This window comes from Mytilus californianus, unplaced genomic scaffold, assembly GCF_021869535.1.
Source record: "Mytilus californianus isolate M0D057914Y unplaced genomic scaffold, xbMytCali1.0.p SCAF_5, whole genome shotgun sequence".
NCBI classification, from domain to species: Eukaryota; Metazoa; Mollusca; class Bivalvia; order Mytilida; family Mytilidae; genus Mytilus; species Mytilus californianus.
This window is the reverse complement of record NW_026262701.1, coordinates 101,450,441-101,474,109: the sequence shown is the minus strand read 5'-3', so window position 1 is coordinate 101,474,109 and position 23,669 is coordinate 101,450,441. Positions and strand designations below refer to the sequence as shown.

At 31.5% G+C, this 23,669-nt stretch overlaps 1 protein-coding gene across 2 annotated transcripts in view; it reads right to left on the bottom strand.

The window, feature by feature from the left end:
* Positions 1 to 2,358: 2,358 nt before the first annotated feature.
* Positions 2,359 to 23,669, bottom strand: part of LOC127702128 (ABC transporter G family member 20-like) — a 39,237-nt gene continuing 17,926 nt past the window's right edge. The window contains exons 10-20 of one of the 2 annotated variants that reach the window (XM_052206213.1): positions 23,312 to 23,480; positions 22,810 to 22,913; positions 20,153 to 20,226; positions 19,504 to 19,619; positions 16,841 to 16,911; positions 16,369 to 16,457; positions 14,462 to 14,565; positions 11,389 to 11,461; positions 10,235 to 10,321; positions 7,603 to 7,707; positions 2,359 to 6,043 (exon numbers count right to left, since the gene is read on the bottom strand). In XM_052206213.1, coding sequence (XP_052062173.1) covers positions 5,937 to 6,043; positions 7,603 to 7,707; positions 10,235 to 10,321; positions 11,389 to 11,461; positions 14,462 to 14,565; positions 16,369 to 16,457; positions 16,841 to 16,911; positions 19,504 to 19,619; positions 20,153 to 20,226; positions 22,810 to 22,913; positions 23,312 to 23,480 — 1,099 coding nt within the window. In that variant the 3' untranslated portion in view covers positions 2,359 to 5,936. Of the gene's footprint in view, positions 6,044 to 7,384; positions 7,490 to 7,602; positions 7,708 to 10,234; positions 10,322 to 11,388; positions 11,462 to 14,461; positions 14,566 to 16,368; positions 16,458 to 16,840; positions 16,912 to 19,503; positions 19,620 to 20,152; positions 20,227 to 22,809; positions 22,914 to 23,311; positions 23,481 to 23,669 lie in introns of both variants that reach the window. The other variant, XM_052206214.1, reaches the window with a different exon arrangement.

Below are 23,669 nucleotides of genomic sequence, written 5' to 3'. Positions count from 1 at the left end.
TGACGTTTTATAAAGTCGGAGTAGCAGCTGCAAGCTCTTGAATATCGAAAGAGTTGGGAAATGTATATCCCATATGCAGGTGAAGTTGGTATATTGCTACTAAGGTGATGGAAATTGATAACTTCAAAATTGAAATCATCTCGTTTGTCATAGATTATGGTACTGCGATGACCACTTATATCAAATTCGAGGTACAAGTCTAAAAGTGAGGCGGAGGAAGTCGTCTCTGTTGTTTCTTAAATTTCTAGTTCTGGAGGATATATAATTAGCCTGGGATCCTGGTCAACTGCTTGACAGTAGCCTATCGACGAAGTATTAGATTGGGTCAGGATGCCAGGCTAGATATATTAATGGAACCCAATCAGAAAAAGTTGGATTGTTAACGGAAAGAACATGATCAATATATCTGAATGTGAAATTAAATGATCTGGCTTCTTTGATCTTCTTGTTTTTGACAAGTGTCTGAAGGAAATCAGACTCATATGAAAATAAGAAGAGGTCGTGAAGAACGGGTGCAGTTCCTTCCCATAGGAATGCCGACAATTTGTTGAAAAGTCTACCTCCAAATTCAACAAATATGTTGTCAATTAAAAACTCCAGCATACTGATCACTTGTTCCTCTGTGTAGCATTTTTTACCTTTTTGTTCACTATTAACAAAATATGCCGTATGGTATCCCAAAGTAATAAATGTATAGCGTATGCTACCGTTTTCATATTGAAAAGCATTGTGGATTATTTCTTTAAGACGATTTTTCAATTTCACATGGGGAATGGTGGTATACAGGGTTGAAAAATCAAAAGTTTTGATAGAATTAATTTCAGAAAAAGATCGAGATTTAAAATTATCCAGTCGTTCTTTAGAGTTTTTTTAGAATCCACATTATTATGGTTAATACCAAAAACGCGAGTAAACAGTTTCACAGTATTTCTAAAAACCCTCTTTCACTGCGGACAGATTTTTTGTCAATCTAATGATGTACCACAGAAGAATCTTAGGGGATGATGTGATGTTGCATTTAAATTTCGGGTGTGAAAAAGTATATTTAGAAAGAACTTTATCATAGGCAGGACAACTTGAACTAAATATAGTCAAGATTGACCTCACCTTAAGAGTTATAAAAACCAACCGACATGAAACTGGGATCCCGTTCTTCTTTACATATATTATTATATAAATTGTATTGTTACCTTTTCCCTCACCCATGGTCCTCAGACGAATAATTATTCAATATATCCACAAGTTTTTAAGAAGGCCAATTTGGTCAGCTCATATCTTTTCAACAAATTTTCAATACACTGTATTCTCAAGATACTTGTATTACTATGATCATCTTGTATGATCAGCGGGCATCAAAAATTTTGAAATATTGTCATGACAGGGTTTTTTCTATCCAACATCTATCTGTTGAATAGTTGTCTCGTTGGCAATCATACCACATCTCCTTATTTCATATGTATTCATTTTACACAAATAAGCTATGAAAGCTTAAATAATGCATTTATCTCTTTTATGTTCTAAAATATAATTGAATGAATTCTTTTAAAATAGTTGTACATGCATATAGAATGCACATACAATCGGTTAAAACAATTCTTGAAAATGTCTTAAAGTCATCAAAACTATGATTATTCTTATTATTTTTTATGTTGTTGCTACATAAATTATGTTTGATTGATATTTAATATTCATATGGTTATGACTTCGTTTTATCAATTAACTAACCTATTGCCTTGTTGGTAGTGTAAAACATAAGAAAAGCAAATTTGAATTGAAACAGAAATTTATCTTGCAACAACATATCAATTTTAAGAAAAATCTATGTACTGGATGATATTGAGTTTTTGAAGAAAACTTTTATGCGAATGTTTACCTTTTTTAAAGATTTCCTTCCAATAAAATTTCAGAGAGTATAACTGTTAAACGATTTTTGATTTTCAGTTAAGAGTCTCACATGTCCAAGATGTATGCAAAATCTTACAAAAATGTGTGACACAGTCCGTTCACTAGTACTGTTCCTCATATTTGCTGTACTGTTACTATTGACTCATCAATGAAGCCCTTACAGTGATTTGTATTAAGAACACATGTTATACAAGCTATAGGTCGCTTTCTTTTATACGGAGAATAAGTCTAACATAAATCCCACAAATACAGAAAATTTTATATTCATAGGTGAATCATCATAAATACTCTGATATGTTACAGTAAAGTAACAGTATCCTTAAATCAGAGTCGGAGCAAACGGACTAATATTCCATTAGACCTGCTATAAAGTTAAATCAGAAAATAACAATCAGAAGTGACATTCTTGTCTTTTATTTTTTTTCTCAAAATGAAAGAAGTAGAAACTTTGAATCATGTTAGTTTTTTTTTTATTTATATACATTTTGTTAACAAATTATATATCTAAAGTTTTAAACAGAATACAAATACAAAAACATCTATTTGTTTATTGTCAAATAATGATATTTGTAATAAATAAACAAAAACAAAAGATCTAAATTCTCTTTCAACTCTCTTGGTATATATGTGTTCTGTCAACAACAAAAAAGTGCAAGATTTATGAAACAACAAATACTTGTCAGCAAATTTGTCAAAATTCAAGATCAGACACTACATTTAGTGGCAATTTATTCATAAATCACATTATAATAGTGAGCAAAAATTTGAATCACCTAGCTACTAGCTTTCCTACCGTTTTAACCTGTTTTTCTGTGCAGTATTAACAAGAAAACCAAAAACTGTTCCTCCATCTAACCCATATAAATACAGATTTTACCCTAATAACTGTCACTCAGGGTCTGGATTATGGGGGGGGGTCCTTTATCTCTGTATTCTTTATTTTTTTCGGTCATTTTTCTTTATTCTTCATATTTTTTTCTCATTATTCTCTTATCTATATATTTCAGCATTTAATTTTTTTTTTATTATTTTCTTTTGCCTTATTTTCTCTATTCTTTATTTGTTTGGACCATTTTTCTGCAGTACGTATTGGCCCATTATCCTCTGTTCTTTAGACCCCATCCAGGTCCTCATGAAATACTATCAAAACTTGAAAACTTAGAAGAGAAAGATAGAATACTGACATGTTATTTTACATTGTCCTGTTTATAATGGTCTTAGCCAAATTCTTTTCACTTAATCTATAAATTGATGAAAATTTTAATAGTTTAACAGACTGTCAGAAAATGGTATTTTTATTCATGAATCAAGATATTATTAGATTATGTGCCAAAACCTGTAACTTTATTCTGAAAAGTTTTATATTGTAAATAATACCACAATTTTTACATTTTTATTATTCATGTTTAATTTTTAATGTATAAACATATTGTTTTCGCTGTTATAGTCTCTCATAAACTGTACAGAGTGGCTAATGTATAAACCAAAATGTATCTTTAATGACTATGCATATTTATTTGTATGCAACAGGTGAGATGTAAATAAATATTGAATTGAATTGTTTAATCATCCTTTAGTTTTTGCATTAATAAAAACATACATGGGTCATTTAAAGAAAAAATTGAATAAAAGTTACTAGTTTAAACCATCATCTTATAATCAAATCATAAACCAATACTCATTGAACAACATCAAACAATGCAGTCTTAATAATGTAATACAATAATACATTGAAACATTTTTTGATAGTTTATGCAAGATTTTGTCTATCCTGTTACCATTTCCAAAAGGAATTGTCAGTTATTTAGAATAGGTCTCAATAAAACTTAAAGCTTGTTTTACATGAACAATAAAGTGGTTTTCAAGAACAAATTTTCTATATATTCTGTTTCTTTGTATTGATAGATTGTTTGTCAATTATTCATTACAGATAGTTGTGGTATTAACATCAAACTAATAGATAATATCATAGTCTTGACTAGGTGTTTGGCATACAATATAACTGTTTATATCAAATGAGGATTATATATATATCTGTTGTATATGGAAAGTTTTAGATCACATAACATTTTTCATTGAATATATATCAGTGTACAATCCTACACCTCGAATTTCTAAGTTATCTTGAAATGGCATCATAAAAATTTCAATATTTTGGGACTTTATCAACATAAAGGAAATGAGCGTGTCATTGTCTGTAATGATAAAATACAGCAGAGCTTAGTAAGAAAATTTTTTTCTTAACAAAATAGGGGGGGACATACACTTTACAAGCCCTACCTCAATACATCACTGATGTGTAGGACATCTTGTTTATTTTAAAAAATTTTGTAAAGAATTGATTCTGACTTTTTTTTTTATAATAATGGCTGCATTTCCATTGGATTTCATTTCTTTCTTTATGCGGTATTCACCAAAAGGGAATGCATTGTGTGAGGTGCTATATTTGTAGCAATTGACTAGGAAAACACCACTTCTAAAAATAGAACAATATTTAGTATCCTGTGATTTATAAAACATCCAAAGTAGATGAACTTGCTTTGATTCAACCATTCCTTAAGTGATTGCTGAAATTTTCAATATCAGTTACTGTGGATTTCATTTTGGTGGATTGAGGAAAGCTCGTATTTTTGTGAAAATTTGATTTCGTGGTTTTGCCAAAGTTTGCATGCAAGCCTATAGAAAAAGTGCGCTTTGTTGAAGTATTTATAGTCGTATTTAACCTATACCCACAAAACCCATGAACAATGGTATCACACAAATAATAAATAATCCACAATGTGTCACTTATCATGTCCTTATTGTTTAGAAACGATTTAGCCAAATTGAGAAATTTTATGAGTTGCCAGGCAATCAATACGTAAGTGTTGAAATCTGGAAATCTATTTGGTATGAAGAGCATATAGAAAATAATTTTTATGTTTTTCATTGATATTTGCAAAAAAAACATAAGTTACACACACATTGCATATTAATAAAAAAAAAAAATTACATCATTAATACTGATAAAAAATTCATGTTTGGTAATTACAGATAATGATAAAGTTTTAATATAAATTCTCAAATTCAATAACAACAAAACAAACTAGCAGTGTAAATTGTACAGTGATTATGCAAGTAAAGTTTTCAAAATAACAAAGTATAAAAAATTCAAAATAGAATCCATATAACATTAAGTGGCAGCTCAATATTCTGTGGAAATAGTGCACAATAAGACATGTGACCAGAGATGCTATCAGTATAGCTATCATCATGTTCTAAACTTGTACCCTTAATTTCAAACTTCTGGATCCTTCTATGTACAAACAAACACAACTTCTAGGGAACATACTAACACTAGTTTAATCTATGAAACAGTTAAATTGTTCATCCAATTGTATCCAGAAGAAGCTTTGTTCTATAATAATAGCAGTCTTGTACAAAAATTATATATATTTTATCATTTAGGCATAATACAATGGTTTCAAAGTGTTAATACATGATTTCCTTTTGGTCATATATATAATTAACTCCAATGTTTGCATCCAGTTTTTGAAGTCTGGTCTAATTCTAAATTGTCTTTTTCTAGTACCTATGGTAGTTCTATTTGGAAGTAGTTAGGATTGTCAACTATTATAATTAAAGTAAATAATCAGTGTATCATATTCCCTAAGTTAGAAGGCTAGTGCCAATGGTTGTTTTACAGGTTTCTTTAATTTTTTTGTATTTTTAAAGCAACAGGTATGGAGAAAAAAGAAAAACATTTTGAATCTAAGCATCCAACTAATTAATGGAATTCTGCTTTCAACTAGCACTATTGTTTCAGAGAAAATGCTTTAAAGATATTAAAAGAAAGGTTATGGATGCCAAGTGGTGACATAAATAGCTGATACTGAACAATTTAGTGAGCTAAATAGGGGATACAATACTGATGGCAATTTACAAATTAAAAATCTTCCCTACAAAAATATTCTTGAAAGACATAAATGGAAACAAATATCAATATTGCTCCAAGAGATCATAGACATTAACCACTAAATGGTCCTAAGTTATCACTGCCGTATACGAAGTATAAATCCAGCAATGGCCAGTAATCCACAACTCCATCCAAAAGTTACTAGATAACCTCTCCATACTTCCATGAATGTTATATCCCAGCCTGTAATAACAAAGTATTAATGAAACAACATTTTTTTCCAGATTAAGAGCAAATTTTTTAACCCTTTATGCTTCTAGTTTGAAACATGAAAATTACCAAACAAGAAGAAAACTTCTATGTGTCCCACTTGGAAAGCAAATTAGTGGTAATCCTGTTGGTAACTGCTCTGCCATGGTTTGTTATTGCATGTGTCAGTTATACCCTTAATGGTTTAGATAAGTAAAGTGTTTGTGCAAAACTTGTTAAACCCCACATCATTTTATGCCTGTACCAAGTCAGGCTCTCTAGACCAAGCTGTATGTTTTTTTCCCCTGGAGGAGTTGTGCGTTGGTTATTGATGTGATCTGTACAAATCAGTATACTTTTAGTGACCCCTGCTATTCTTTATATCTATAACAGATTATATATGGTTCTGAAAATCAGAGTGTTTCTCAGATATTAACACATCTAGCGACCCCCCTTAAATGAGATACAGCTGAGCAAATTTTTCCAGTTCGAAAGAACATAGATATAATATTTTTACTGCTATTTTCCTAAGCAATGTCACTGGTGTTTGGCTTTTGATATCATCACCTTCTCACTCTACACACAATACAATTTCCCTGAAGCATAACCAGAAGCAAAAGTTTAACAAGTGATTGATAAATTCAAAAGGGCAACAGTAATTTTCTTGAAACAGTATATGTTGAACATATGTTGGTCCCCTCTACTAGTCTATGCCTGAGATCCATAGGTCATGGGCAAACACATAGATATGTATCTCATCTATTCTGGTATAGCCTCTAATGGCAATATTATACCTACCTCTACTGAGAATAGACCCCATGCCTGAGATCCATAGGTCATAGGCAAACACATAGATATGTATCTCATCCATTCTAGTATACTGTGGATTCATTAATATTCGTTGGATACCAATTTTCGTTGATTTTATTGGGTACAAGGAAACAACGAATTTAAATGTTCAACGAAATGCAAATTGTTTAAAGGAATGCATGTGAACTTTGTCAAAACCACAAATTTAAATATCCACGAATATGCAAGTTTTCCTCTATCCACGAAAATTGGTACCCACGAAAATAAATGAATCCACAGTAGCTTCTAATGGCCATATTATACCTACCTCTACTGAGAATAGACCTCATTGTCTGTGATCCATAGGTCATAGGTAAACACATAGATATGTATCTCATCCATTCCGGTATAGCCTCTAATGGCCATATTATACCTACCTCTACTGAGAATAGACCTCATTGTCTGTGATCCATAGGTCATAGGTAAACACATAGATATGTATCTCATCCATTCTGGTATAGCCTCTAATGGCCATATTATACCTACCTCTACTGAGAATAGACCTCATTGCCTGTGATCCATAGGTCATAGGTAAACACATAGATATGTATCTCATCCATTCTGGTATAGCCTCTAATGGCCATATTATACCTACCTCTACTGAGAATAGACCTCATTGTCTGTGATCCATAGGTCATAGATAAACACATTGATATGTATCTCATCCATTCTGGTATAGCCTCTAATGGCCATATTATACGTACCTCTACTGAGAATAGACCTCATTGCCTGTGAGCCATAGGTCATAGGTAAACACATAGATATGTATCTCATCCATTCTGGTATAGCTTCTAATGGCCATATTATACCTACAAATAGCAATATGTTACAATATAATTTTTTTTTAAGAATACTAACTAGAATTTAATGTGTAGATTGATGTTAAAAGTTCAGTGCCAAATATTACATGTTTTTTCAGGATGAAAACTTTTAAATGTGATGTGAATATGCTTTGTACAAGACCCACTTGCAAGGACAAAATTTTAACATGGTAGGAAGACAGTTTAATCTTCTCAAACACATTATTGTTGATATTTGAGCTGACCAGTCTCAATAATTGTTGTGTGCTTAGCAGAGAAGCAGCAAATAAAATTTTCAAATCTTTGGTTTGACCCCCCTTATATCAAATCTTCAAACTCCAACACTTGAGGTGAGCACCCTACACCAGACCACAGATGCTTTTTTTCCAAGAATGGGCTTTTATATATGCTTAACCGTTTCCTTGTAAGTAAATAACATATTTCTGATTGTTAGCCAGAATTTTAAACTATTCACTTTTAATTTCCAAAGAGATCCCATTACTTCTAGTGAAATATAATACAGTGTGAATTCTATTTTTTTTTCTATTCTAAATTACAATGCTTGTACAGCATTTAATAAAAGAACAGAGTTCCAATGTCCCCCACGTTGCACATATTTTATCTATCCAAGGGCAATAACAGAAAAAATTAAAATGCTTTGCCAAGCGCAGCCTGATATGACCGCAGAGGTCAAACCCTGAACAGTTGGGGCAAGTTTGGACACAATATTCAAGCTTTATACTGTCTGAATTTGGATTGTGATCAAATTTTTGACATAATATAGGTTTCTGACACAAAATAAATGTGGTCAAAAATCTTAAAAATTTGAAATGGGACATTTAATTTACCTAATATGGTCTGATATCCAGAATCAAACAACATGGTTAGATTCAGCATATATAAAAAACTCCAAAAATTGAATTTTAGTTGAAATCCAACAAAGTTTAATTTTGGACCCTTCAAATCTTAATATGGACTTATTTGAAAACAGGGCCCAAAATAAAAAATCTAAATGCACAATAAGATTCAGCATATCATAGAGCCGCAATAATTCAGTTTTTGATGAAATCAAACAAAGTTTAATTTTGGACCCTTTGGACCTCAATGTAGACCAATTTAAAAATGGGGCCCAATATCCAAAATAGTAATACAAGGTTAGAACCCCCAAAAATTAAAGACTTTAACTTAGTCCCATTGAAACTGGTTAAAAGAAATGTATTTCTTTTCATTTGAAGATTTCTTGCTATTGTGCAATACTGTGCTATTGCCCAATACTGTGCTGTTGCACAATACTCTGTTATATATAATAATTTACACACCCTGTTGATGACCCCCCCCCCCCCCCCCCCCCCCCAATTTTTTTAAAAATTTTGAAGATTATTTTCTTTTCAAGAAAATGTACAATTTCAGAGAGTTCCATAAACTTTAACACAAGTTATTGTCTGGAAGCTAGAAAAATGCTTGTTTTTAGCCCCTTTTTTGGCCCTAATTTCTAAACCTTTGGGCAAAAATTACCCCCAAACTCAATCCCAGCCTTCCCTTTGTGGTATGGAACCTTGTAGTACAATTTCAGAGAGATCCATACACTTAATCACTAGTTATAGTCTGGAAACTAGAAAAATGCTTGTCTTTGGCCCCTTTTTTGCCCCTAATTCCTGAATGTTTGGGGCAACTACCCCCAAACTCAATCCCAGCCTTCCCTTTGTGATATGGAACCTTGTGGTACAATTTCAGAGAGATATATACACTTACACACAAGTTATTGTCGAGAAACTACAAAAATGCTTGTTTTAGCCCCTAATTCCTAAATTGTTGGTACCATAACCCCCAAAATCAATTCCAACCTTCCTTTTGTGGTTTTGAACCTTCTGGTAAAATTTCATAGAGATCCATTCACTTAAACTTAAGTTGTCTGGAAACCAAATGTGTCTTCGGACGACGCCGGCGACATGATAGCAGTATACAAACGCAAATTTGTTTTGTTTTGTTTTGTTCTTTAAAACTGTTTACAAATATCTTAGAGAAATGGGGCTTGAGAGCAAATACAATGCAATTTCCAATACAAGTAATATTTTTCATGGGGCATAACTCGATGATATAAGTTTCATAAAAATCTGGCAAGAATTGTACACATGAGAGCGCTAACAAGGTAATTTTCCATATAATTAAGATTCCAAAGGGGCATAACTCTTTTAAAAATAATTATCGGCACTGATTTTCAAACTTGTCTGAGATATTGCAGATATCAACCTATAATATAAGTTTTATAAAAATCTGGCAAGAATTGTACACGTGAGAGCGCTTACAAGACCGGACAGACAGACGGACTGACGCCAAGTATTTCTGTGTCCCTCGTAACGCGATGCGTGGGGGACAATAATACTTTTCAATGGCGGAGTAATGAAAAAACTATAGTATGATTATATTGAATTGCTGATTACACACTAAAGGAAGATTTGCTAATGTGAAAATACATTTTTTAACTGCAAACAATCATATGTCTAAAATAAACAGATATTCTTCAAAATGAACTCACCACTCAGTAACAACATTGGATAAACAGAACCTAAAGCTAACTGTATGGCTGATGTTTCATTGTCACATACTGCTGAAAAAATGGCACCTGAAAAAATAAAACAATTATTAAGATATATCTGTGTAAAAAAGTATGTTTCATTTCAAGTAGAATTTATGGTTGCTAATTAGGTTTACTGGAGATCTAAAATAAGGAAATCTCTCCATAAAACCAGCCAATCATAACTTATCTCATGGGCCTAGAGTAAGTCCATGAAAATAACAGTTTATACATGTGTAAAAATGTTAGAGCTACCAAAAGGTTCTTTACAACAATCAAGTCAATATATATATGCCTGGCAATTCTTAAGCAGCTTTTGAAACAATAAACTAAATTATCTTTTTTATCATTGAAAATGGATTTGATTATAATTGCTTAAATCCATGTCATCTGAGCTCTGAAGGCTAGTGGTCTCATTGGCAATCACACCTCATCTTCTTATTTTGATATTTATTTAATGGAATTAAATGACATAACATATTTCAGTGTATACAATCAGATAAAACCATGGGGAAATTTTGCATTAGAACTTGAAACAACTTTTCTAGTTTTTCTGAGAGGATCTTTTTCTTTACAATTCTGAACTAAGTTCGTAAAAGATCATAGACAATAATTGCTCATTTTCATTTCAATTTATGTAAGTATACATTCACTTTTTTATTTTAACCAAAATCTCTCTGTGCAAATAAAAATCTGCCTTAACAAAAATAGACAAAACAAGGCTTGAATAAATGACATTTGCTACTTCGATAACATATAATTTAATAGTAAAAGCAAGGCCTAGTTGGTGCTGGATATAAAGTTAAGTGTGAGGGTATATTAAATGTCATTCAGTGAACTTGTGTCAGAGCAATGTCAAAAATAATCAGGGTGCCAGTCTTATACCAAGCATGGTTCTATTTTATATCACATTAACATGTTCTCTTGCTGAGAATGGTTTGAATACACCTATCTATCAATCATCTTAAAATATCTTAAAATTCAGGTTTCTAAAACTACTCTTCAAAAATGAAGTTGTGAGAAGTCATCAGGATATTTCAGTAGACAATGAACATAGAACTTTCCAAATTGTGTACACTTTAGGTTCTATCATGTTAGGCATAACATCTACTAACCTAATGTCATTCCACAAAACCCTGTACCTAACACAAGTAGTATCACCCATATTAATGGTCCTTCATAAGGAACCTGTAAATGAAATGTTCATTTTATCAATGTCCAATGAAATACTCATGTTTAACACTTGACATGTGTCTGAATTGGTTTCCTGCATACTCTTTTTCAAGCGGAATACACAATATTTGAAAATATTGCTAAGAGAGTAATCTCCCTTTAGCATTGAAACCACCACAAATGGCACATGTAGAGTTTATTTTTTTCAACATATCTGTTTTTGTCATGTGCACTTAGTTTTTTTACATAGCTCAGAACTAAATGGCTTTTAAAAAATTGTCAATAGTTATATATCAAAAACACCTAAATTATTCTGGCTTCATAGATGAAATATCTTTGAATTAAAACTTTCAACTGTTATCAATCTGGTAGCCCTGGCAATTAAAATAAAAAAATAAACCCTAAAATTCCCTTAACATTATCCATTAACCATAAAAAAAAACACAATTTCCTTCCAGGTGTAAGAACATTTTTTAACTATTCGGCTTAAAAATAAACCCTAGACTTGAAAAATAAAATGCTCCGCAGGGCGCAGCTTGATACGACCGCAGAGGTCGAACCCTGAACAGTTGGGGGAAGTATGGACACAACATTCAAGCTTGATACAGCTTTGCATTTGGATTATGATTAAATATTTGACACAGCATAGGTTTCTAACACAGAATGAATGTGGTCTAAGAACTTAAAAATTTTAAATTGGACATTCACCTATTATGGTCCAATATCCAAAATCTAAATACATGGTTAGATTCAGCATATCAAAGAACCCCAAGAATTCAATTTTTGATGAAATCAAACAAAGTTTAATTTTGGACCCTTTTGACCTCAATGTGGACAAAGTTGATAAAGGGGCCCAAAAATCAAAAATCTAAATACATGGTTAGATTCAGCATATCAAAGAACCCCATATATTCAATTTTTGTTGAAATCAAACAAAGTTTAATTTTGGACCCCGATTTGGACCAACTTGAAAACTGGGCCCATAATCAAAAATCTAAATACATGTTTAGATTCAGCATATCAAAGAACCCTAAGAATTCAATTTTTGTTAAAATCAAACTAAGTTTAATTTTGGACCCTTTGGACCTTAATGTAGACCAATTTGAAAACGTAACCAAAAGTTAAGAATCTAAATACACGGTTAGATTCGGCATATCAAAGAACCCCAATAATTCAATTTTTGATGAAATCAAACAAAGTTTAATTTTGGACCCTTTGGACCTCAATGTGGACCAATTAAAAACGGGGCCCAAAATCCAAAAACTAAATACACGGTTAGATTCAGCATATTAAAGAACCCCATGAAATCAAGAATAAAACCCCATTGAAATTGGTCAAGAAATAAGCAATTTATAGGAAGTATCTTCTTTTGCACAATCCTGTGCTATTAAATATTTCTTGCTATTGCGCAATACTGTACAATTGACAATTTCTTGCTATTGCGCAATATTGTGCTATTGGATATTTCTTGCTATTGCGCAATACTGTGCAACTGAAGATTTCTTGCTATTGCTCAATACTGTGCAATTGAAGATTTCTTGCTATTGTGCAATACTGTGCAATTGAAAATTTCTTGCTATTGCACAATACTTATTATATAATAATTTACACATCCTGTTTGGTGTGTATCTCCTACCATATCATTATTATTTGATTTTAAATATAAATCAGAAATAACCAACTTAAAATGGAAAATTTTAAAATAAACAAAAAAGGAAAAAAATAAAAAAAAGGAAAAAAAAATAAATCCCCCCCCCCAAATTTTTTGAACCCCCATTATGATTCATCACCCCCAAACTCAATCCCAGCCTTCCCTTTGTGGTATGGTACCTTGCAGTACAATTTCAGAGAGATCCATACACTTGAACACAAGTTATTGTCTGGAAACTAGAAAAATGTGTTTTTTGGCCCCTTTTTGGCCCCAAATTCCTAAACGTTTAGGGCAATTACCCCCAAACTCAAACCCAGCTTTCCCTTTGTGATATGGAACCTTGTAGTACAATTTCAGAAAGATCCATACACTTACACACAAGTTATTGTCATGAAACTAGAAAAATGCTTGTTTTTTGCCCCTTTTTTGGCCCCTAATTCCTAAAATTTTGAGGCAATTACCCCCAAATCAATCCCAGCATTCCTTTTGTGATATGGAACCTTGTGGTACAATGTCAGAGAGATCCATACACTAACACACAAGTTATGTCTGGAAGTTACAAAAATGCTTATTTTTGGCCCCTAATTCCTTTACTGTTGGTACCATAACCCAAAAAATCAATCCCAACCTTCCTTTTGTGGTATTGAACCTTGTGGTAAAATTTCATAAAGATCCATTCACTTAAACTAAAGTTAGAGTGCGAAAACCAATGTGTCTTCAGTCGACGCAGGACGACGACGACAACGACGGCGCCAACGTCATACCAATATACGACCACAAAAATTTGTTTGCGGTCGTATAAAAACCTCACAAAGTGGGAATTATTGTTTAAATATTAATTCAATTTCAAATTTGTTACAAACATTTACAAGAGCGTGCATTGTAAAATAAACTGCATCTATATCCTGTCTCATTCCACATTGAATATTGAAACAGTACATCCAAATTTTTACATCTATCTATCAGAGAAAACATATAAATTCTTGTATTATGGTTATGACAACCAAAATTTAATTTAATCGCTTTTTAAATCCTCTAGAAAATTATGAAACAAATAAAACTGTGGAGTGCAAGCACAGAAAAATATTCTCATTTCCCTTCAGAAAAAAATCAAAAACTAAAATAAGATCAGCTGACTGAACTATGACTTAGCTTATTTGTAAAAATATTGTCCTGAACATGCATGAAATATTTGTCACTGAACATAAAGCAACCAACAATCAATGATTGTATAATAAACTGAATTCATATATTTTAATTGCATATGTCATTACATGAAACAAGCTAGGTTAAAAGACATCAGTATACAACATATAGTCTATCTGAGTGGAAACAGAAAACTCAAGTTTTATTTTTTTACCTACCTTAAAAACTATAAGAGCAAATACCAGTAACAAACCAACTTGTACTACCATAACAATTAACTGTGTAAACACATGGGCTAACATAATCTCAAATGCTGATACACCTAAAAATCATAATAATTAACTGTGTAAGCATATGGGCTTACATAATCTCAAAAGCTGATATACCCGAAAATTAGTGTTGTTCCGATGATCAGAATAAGTTGGAAATCAGTTGGTTGGGCTTGGCGATGTCAATAATCAATTGGGATTTTGTTCTATCGATTGTCGTTATAGTTTCCGGACTTTTAGCATATCAACTTCCGGTCCGTTTCCGGTTTGCATTTTACATACGCATTCAAACAAACTGTAACGTAAAATATCAGTAGATGACAATAACAATGTCAAACATCCTATAATCTAAGACATAAGCAATTTCTTTTTTTATAAACGTGGTCAAAGCATTGACTTTACAGATTGATCATATGTTATTTAAAATAAATAACTTTTTATGAAATACTTTCTTCCAATTCTTGGTACTTGTTACTCGAGAACATACATCAAATCATCCTGATTTTTCAACAAAATGAATTTGTTGCTACATTAAATAAAATTGCCTTTTATTTAAGTTTCATCCATTTGTTGCATTAAAAACATCATATTTCTTTCCAAATTGCTTGATTTTGTAAATTTTCCCAGTTTGTCCGCTATTGAAATATATAGGAATTATGGATCGTAGACGGACCAACTATAAAAGAATTCTGCATTCTTACGATTATAAGTACAGACGCACGAACAACACAGCTTACCGAAGAATAATGATCACAAAAGTAAAAAATATGCATACCACACGAATTAAGACATTGGTTGGATCCCCTTAGTTAAATGTATTTATTTCAATGCAAATACATTGTTTTATTTATTGATTAATTTTAAATTGCTTAAAGTTAAAAACTTTGTATTACCAGTATATCTTTTTTTAATGAGAAGCATTCAAATTTTGATACAGCTATGTATTTAAAATTATAATGTGAGTGATACCATTAAATTTTAGAAATTTTAGTGTCATTGTTGGTAATAAATGTAATCATAAGATAAAATAAGTTCAATCTGAATCTGGATTCTAATTGATACACTGTTTTAATTGCTAAATAAAATATGAAAAGGAAACATAAGATCAAATATGAACATATAAAACTTTGAAATGATATGGAAGAGAGGCGAAAGATACCAAAGGGACATTCAAACCCATAAGTCGAAAACAAACTGACAACACCATGGCCAAAAAAGAAAAAGACCAACAGACAAACAACAGCACACAAAACACAACATAGGAAACTAAAGACTGAGCAACACGAACCCCACCAAAAACTGGGGGTTATCTCATGTGCTCTGGAAGGGTAAGCAGATCAGAAGGGTAAGAATATACGCACTGAATTCATGATTTCATTTAAATAAAAGAGAAGGTTGGTTGCTGTCAACCGATAGTAATAGATAATTGTTTGGTAATTTCAACCGATTATCCAACACTACCGAAAATCATAACAATTAACTGTGTAAACATATGGGCTAACATAATCTCAAAAGCTGATATACCCGAAAATCATGATACATCTCCTTATTTTAAATACTTTTGCCACTTCTTATGGCGGTTAAGTTAAACAAGTCATTTATAAAAGTGGCAAAGTGCATTCATTAGATCTGTGATTTGTGATAAAATTTGTCAGTTAATCATTGAACGTTTGGGGTTCACTTCGTTTCCATCACAAATAAAACTACCTTAGCAGGGTATATTTGTGCAGAAGTAAAATTCTTTGGTTATCTTTACATCTAAATATAGATGAATCACCTTGACATTTGAGACATGACCACAGAAACACAGATTATATATGTGTGTACATTTACAAAACAATTACTTTGTAACTTACCTGCCACCATACATCTGTCAAGTAATCCTTCCTTTTTCTCTGTTACAAATACTAATGTAGTCAGACCTGTAGCCATGAAAAATGTAATGCTGCAATAAATATGTAAAATGTAATTGATATTTTTAAAATATATTGGAATACCATACCACTGTGTGCCTTTTTCTTACTATTATAAAAAAAAGTAAGAATGGAGATTTGTGTTTTTGATTGTTTATGTTCAATTATTTCACAATTTTATAGTCGCAGAACGATTTGAAGCTTGACATTTTTATAAACCCCTGTCAATTGTTTAAGACTGTATGTTGCCCTCCAGCTGTCTTTTGTTTACTTTTGTTGTTGGGTTGCTGTCTCATTGCATTGGTGTATTCCCAACATCTCCTTTTATTCATACATGCAATCAAATTTATTCATTTCACTGCATAACAACAACATATTTTCTAAAACTATTTCTAGTAAACCTTTATCTCATTACCTGAGTATGATTCCAGGAGCCATAAAATTAGTGAAGCTTGGATCATTTGTACCAAACACTGGTTCTGCAAGCTACAAATGAAAAAAAAAATGTATAGCACAATTCCACTTTCAATCAAGATGATTAATTATCATTTTTTACTTCTGAATACATATCAGGCATATTTTTTGCAGCAGTAGCTCCTATCAGTTTCAAAACATAAATCAGGCTGTTGGTTTTCTTGTTTGAATTGTTTTATTTTCTCATTTGAATTGTCTTTCAGTTTGTTATGCCAATACCTTTATATCTTGCTATGCTGAATTGGTTTTTCTCATTGTTGAAGGCCAATTAAATTCAAGGTAACAAGTTGTAGTGTTCAAAACAAACTGAAACTCAATAAAAGATTTAAATAGCAAAGAATAATCAAAGTACTGAAGTACTGAACATCGGATGACCGCAAGTTTTTGTGGATGGTCACAAGCACTTGTCTCAGAAAAAAAAATCACATCTCTATACCTGAAAGTGAGGTTAAGGTACATAGATATATTTTTTTCAGAGACAAGTTAGTGCGTGGATGATGAATAAATGACAGGGAATTCAACCTCACCGTAATAACTATTATATTGTAGTGATTTAAATCAGTATACTCTGGTTTGTTGTTATATATTATATTAATATTTGTGTATAACAGTTACATGTATATATACTTTTCATCCATTTGTATATCATTCTATTCTACTATTTTAATAATAGTGCAGTGCAAGTGCATGGTGGACACTCTTCTGTAATAATTCGATTTTTCTAATAGAGTGGATTTGAGTAGGCATTCATATTTTCCCGCAAAACGTTCTTGAGATATTCTTCCGCATGCGTTAACTCAAATTTTCGGTATTCTTGATTTGTTATTAATTATTCTCACGACAAAACATTTTCATATCATTTATCTATGTTCTTAAAAATTATTTTCATGAATATTTATTGATGAAATTGATATATTATAACAAGTGATAAGGAATGCTATTTTGCGTTCGGTTATCAGTCAAAAACGAAAGTCACGTGGGTAGAAATGTCTGTGGCAACAATACACCGGAAAGCCCTCACAATCACCCGATGTAAAAACCATCATCATTGTTTGGAAGGGTTCCAGCGTGTAAAGCAAGTATAGAAAAACTATTATTTTTGTATATGCTAAATAAAAAATTGTATTAACTAACTCTAAGTTTAACATGTTGTTAAACTTTTGTACTTAAGTCCTAGGCAAGGCTTCCAAAAAGTAAAATCACAAAAATACAGAACTCTGAGGAAAATTCAAAAAGGAAAGTCCCTAATCAAATGGCAAAATCAAAAGCTCAAACATATCAAACGGATGGATAACAACTGTCATATTTCATATTTGCCGGACAAATGTAAATTTATCGGACATTGTCCAACTGGGCCAAGCATGAAACGGACATCCTTCATAGGTTTGCCATTTCAACGTTCATGTGATTCCGAAAAATCAACCATTTTGACTTGACCTTGTGCCTTAAACAGACACACTTTTCCCGTCATTAAAGTGACAGTGCTCTATAAACAAGCCCTACTATAATCCCCTCTCATTACAATCAAGATTAATTAAGTGTCTAACAGCTGAGATTTATCTGTGACCATCTGTGTCAAATAAAGTATTTGTGCGGGACATCAATCGATCTTTTTGTAAGTTATTTTTTTATTTAAATTAAAAACATTTCTGGTCTAAATCTAACAACTTTTTAGCAAAACAGATTGAGACTATCAGAAAAACGTATTTAAAACGATAAGATCATAATTTACACAAAATAGTTTGTACCGGACATTGATTGGTCTATTCATTTAAAAGTTATATTTAAATTTCAGCGCTTTGCATCTAATCAATTTAGTCAAAAAGATCTTGATTATCAGAAATACGTATATGAACATGATATGATGAAAAAATTAAAAAAAGGTAGTAATAGAGGTTGTAAGCGAAAAATCGTCAGAACCACTTTGCTTGAACTAGTACAGGTGTGCGCATGTGCACAGGTGTGAGGTTTAATTATGCATCCAAAATTTTCAAAACTGCTTAAATTATCATTGATACCTTTATCTAATGTTCATTTCGAGTATTTTCCTGAAGAAATAATGTGGAAAGAGCTACTTAAACTCAATTGTGCTTTGTAAAGGTACACTGATTTTACGTTTCCGTCTCTGGTCCATGGTTTACCATTGCCAAGTCAACATCCGGTATTACAATCCTAGAAAAATGTTTTTTTTAAATCGAAAGCGAAGTTTTTGACAGCGTAATTTTCCACAAAAAAAGAGTATAAGGCAGATATTAGTATGCTGATATTGCACACTTCCAATGATGCACTGTCAATTGAACAGTTTACATCAGAACATCGAATTTATATCAAAAGCCAAGTTTAAAATCGTTTTTGTGTCAATCATTGTTTATATGAAGCCCAACTGATTAAAATACTTGTATTTTGTTACTAAGTCTTAAGGGACTGAAATCGGAATAAGACAATAAATGTCCAGCTGGCTCAAATATTTTTGGAAGCCCTGGTCCTAGGCATGACCATCAAGCCCTTTACTTCATATATTTATACTGATCAATAGATTAGAAGCTTACTGTAGTGATTTATCCTTTTGATCATATAAACAATGTGTATGTATCCTGTACTTACAACTACAGGTAACTGTCCAAGTGATGGATTCATATTGAACCTTTTCAGTAATATAGTAGTAAACTTCTCATAGCTTAACATGACTGACTGCTGTATTGTTAATGCTATCTGTTGATCTAAAAAGAAAAACATCTTTTAATTCATAAAACAGAAATATATGACAACATACCCACTTGCACTATCACATTTCTATGTTCAGTGAACCATGAAAATGGGGTCAAAAGCCTACTTAGGCATATATTTTAAAAATATCCAATCATAATGAACATGTACACTAAGTTTCAAGTTAACAGACAGATGGATGGAGAGACCCAGACCAGAAAATGTATTTCTTTCCTATTTAAAATAATTGTGCCTCTGAGGAAGGAAGAAAGAAGTATCTTTGATCATCTCTTTTCAGTTTTCATACATTATGTGTTCTATCTTTAGACATGAAGAGAAAAGAAAATGACACAGACTACTTTTAATCCTGACCAAAGCCAGCTTGAGTTTTAAATACATAATGAATGTCTGTTATTTGTGTGCCAGTTTTGTGAGAGTAAATTTATTATTTCAGATTTTATAAACTTACAACACAAATTCTGAATAAAAAGAGATTTGGGAAATAATGTAAATGAGACAACACAGAAAACCAGAAGACATTACTCACTCGTCATATCTAAATGCAACTTGATTTCACTTCCTTTTATAGTTGCGTTAGATATATTTTTAGTATTTGTAAATCTACAAAGATAAAAAGTCTGGTTTAATTTTGTTTCAGTCCATCTGTTTACAAAAATTTATACATATCAATACATGAATTAAAAGGATAAAAAAGCACCAACAAGACGACAAACCTTCAACACAAAAAAAAACAGAAAAGATATATGCAGAGGTCATTATATGGCTTTCAACAAAAGACAAGTATGTCAAGTAATATAGTGACACCTTATAATAATGTTCTATAACTCTGTTATATAGACACAATGGATAAGCGTTGATTCTTGAAAAAGAAACCATGAGCCCGGAGGGCGAATGGTTTGTTTTTCATGAACCAATGCTTATCCATTGTATCTATAACTTAAACTATTGTGTTAATGTCTTTTCAACATTAAAGTCTTTTCTTAAATAGAAGGTATTGTAAGTGAGTTTAAATAACCATGTTATTGTGTCCAACGATGCATTAATAAATCTAAGATCACAATTAATTGGTTAATAATATACAAATATAACACAACACGTCTGCCTTTAAAGATCTTTATATTATCAGGCATCTGAATATTATCTGTTTTTACAAAATAAGACATATTCTAACTTATTTCTAATAAAATTAAGAATGGAAATGAGGAATGTGTCAAAGAGACAACAACCCGACCAAAGAGCACATATAAAGTATATATACTAAGTATGTTACCGAAATTTCTAGCAAAAAGCCTAATTCTAGGCACATCACGATTTTCTCGCATAGGAATTTGCGTATAAACATTTGTAAAATTATGTAGTAAAACAGAGGAAATCATACTATATTTATAAAACATAAATGGACAAATAGAACGTAATCATTTTCGTTTCAAATATGTGAAATAGCCAATGATAATTTTAAAATAAACGGGAAAACTCGCTATTAATACAAAAATATCCACAATAACATACAAAACAAGAAAGAAAACCAGGAAACTAAAGAATAGGGACAACAAAGAGAATACAGGGATTCGAACCTAAACCGACAAGTCCCTACCTTTAACTCATTGATCTTAACCATGCCTACCTCGCGGCTACCAACTTATACTATACGATTGCCTATTATGTATATATAAAGGTACAAGACCTGTGTGTCCGTTGTACCGATGTATATCATATGTTCATTTATATATATATAATAGACATTTAAATTGTAACCCATTGGTAGCCGAGTGGTTTCGTCGATATGTTGATGTCAGTCACTCATAACAGATTTCAAGGACGGGTTCGATTCCTAGTGAAGGCATATAGAAATTACAAAAATTAAAAGTAAGTTTTTAAATTGATTCAATTAGTGAACAGAAATCAGTAAATTAGCCAATTCAAACTTAATGAAATTAGGCACACAAAGGAAACAATTAAATATAATTTGGTGAGTCCATTTCCGTGACAGATTTGGGAAGCGTTGATTCTAGAAAAAGAATCCACGGTAAATGAATAGGCTGACGTCACGACAATGGTTTAAGAAAAAATATATCATAACTTATTAAATAAAATAGAATGTGGACACCCATACTTTTGTACAGTGTTCTTGATAACTGGCAGTCCTGTGGGTCCTGACCACCAGAAAGTCTACAATTGAGATTGTAGTGGTGGTCTTGATGTCTGACTGAAGTTTGTCATCCTTTTATTCTATTTTAGGCTTTCTGGTATTTATTATAGCTCATAATTGCAATGTATATCAATATTTTATATGGAAATATATAATTGTTGTGCAAATCGGCCTTATCTAATTTAAACCTGTGGAAATAATTGATAGCAAAATATTTTCTGCAAATACAGGACCACTAAATTTTTTTCTTGGACCATTAGATTTGTAGTCCAACAGGATAAAAATAGATTTCAAGATGTCTGTTTGTAATGTAGACAGGAGTAACATCAGTTCTTTTTCTGAAGGAAAGGGATACAACATAAGTTTTCTTCGTTTTGACACAAAAATCAAAAGCTTAGTTTTGGGCAGTTAATGCATCAAATAAACTGTCAGCTACATTGGATAATATTGCAACTTTGTCACCTAAAAACCACCACTTGCTGTATTTTTTTTCACATTTTCAAGGGAGTAAATAAAGAGAAATTTGTCAAACTTTATATCAAGCTGTTTTCAGTGGTCTAACATTTCCAAAATTCAAATAATTTGGTGAAGACTTCTTAGAGTTGTTGTCTATAAACAAAAATATCCGTCATTGTCAACTTATAGATTAAAAAAAAACATAATTTCAAAAGAATATAGCAAACTTGTATGTTAAAAAAGGATTTTTCATAAAATCATGAATATTATCCAGTTTAAGTGGCAAAATTATCAGTATAAATTGCACTCCTAATAACCACAAAAACTTCAAAAACACTAAATAAGAATATCTTTAAATGCATGATTTGTTTATTGCAATGCACTATTTTGTTTTTAGTCTTATTAAGGCATTAATTGACCTTTTCTTCCTTACCCTATATCTCTTATTTCTATATGGCAGTCAAAATCATTATTTACAATTCACCCAATTGTCTGAACTTACAAATTGTTAAGTTAGTTGCTGAATATTAAGCAAGTTTCAATCAATCAATCAATCAGTAATTGTGTTATGAACATACCTTTGAAGTAAGTCCTGTGAGAAATTTTGACCAATACTGATGACTCCCCAACTCTTTCCTTCTCTGACTGACTCTAATGCTGACGGCAGATCTTTATAGGATACCTGCAATTCAATGTTAAGGATTCTCTCTTAGTATCTCTTATGCAGTTATGTATGTACAGGAGAATATTTATTATTTCAGATACGTTAGTAAGTACAAATAAAATTGATATTAAGAGACAACTAATTTTCTTTTTTCTTGTAAAAAAAAAAGGTCAACTCAGATCACTGTTCATTAACCAGTTTCACAATTTTGAAGTTTTCTTTATAGATTCAATGTGACCAATGAAAACATTCTTCATTATTCCATGTCACAGAACAAACAATGAATTAATTCAAAATTCTGCCTTGGCATTACGCAAGTTGGGATTTCATGAGTCATAAATTCTAATTCAACTATCATTAAAACATTATTAATATTAGACATTTAATAATTTATATTTTGAAAAGTTTCTACTAACATTGTGTATTGCTGAAGTATCTAAACAGTCTAAAAACATATTGCTGAACTTGATGACTCCTGTTTCAGCATTGACAACTGACATAGTAAGGTCATATGGCTTTCTTCCAATACATATACAAAACAGAATTATCTGTATTGATGGCAAAATAAACTGGAACAACAGAAATCTGTAATGTAGAAAGTTATAAATGTCCAATAGGTTACTCAAGATTAAGATCTAAAAAAATGACAAGATTCTGGAGTTTTCAAAATATATCATGATGAAACATAAACTAATATACATATCATAATAAATTTTTTGAGAAAAAAAAATACCAGTAAGTGAATGGCATATCTATAACCCCAAGCCATATTGT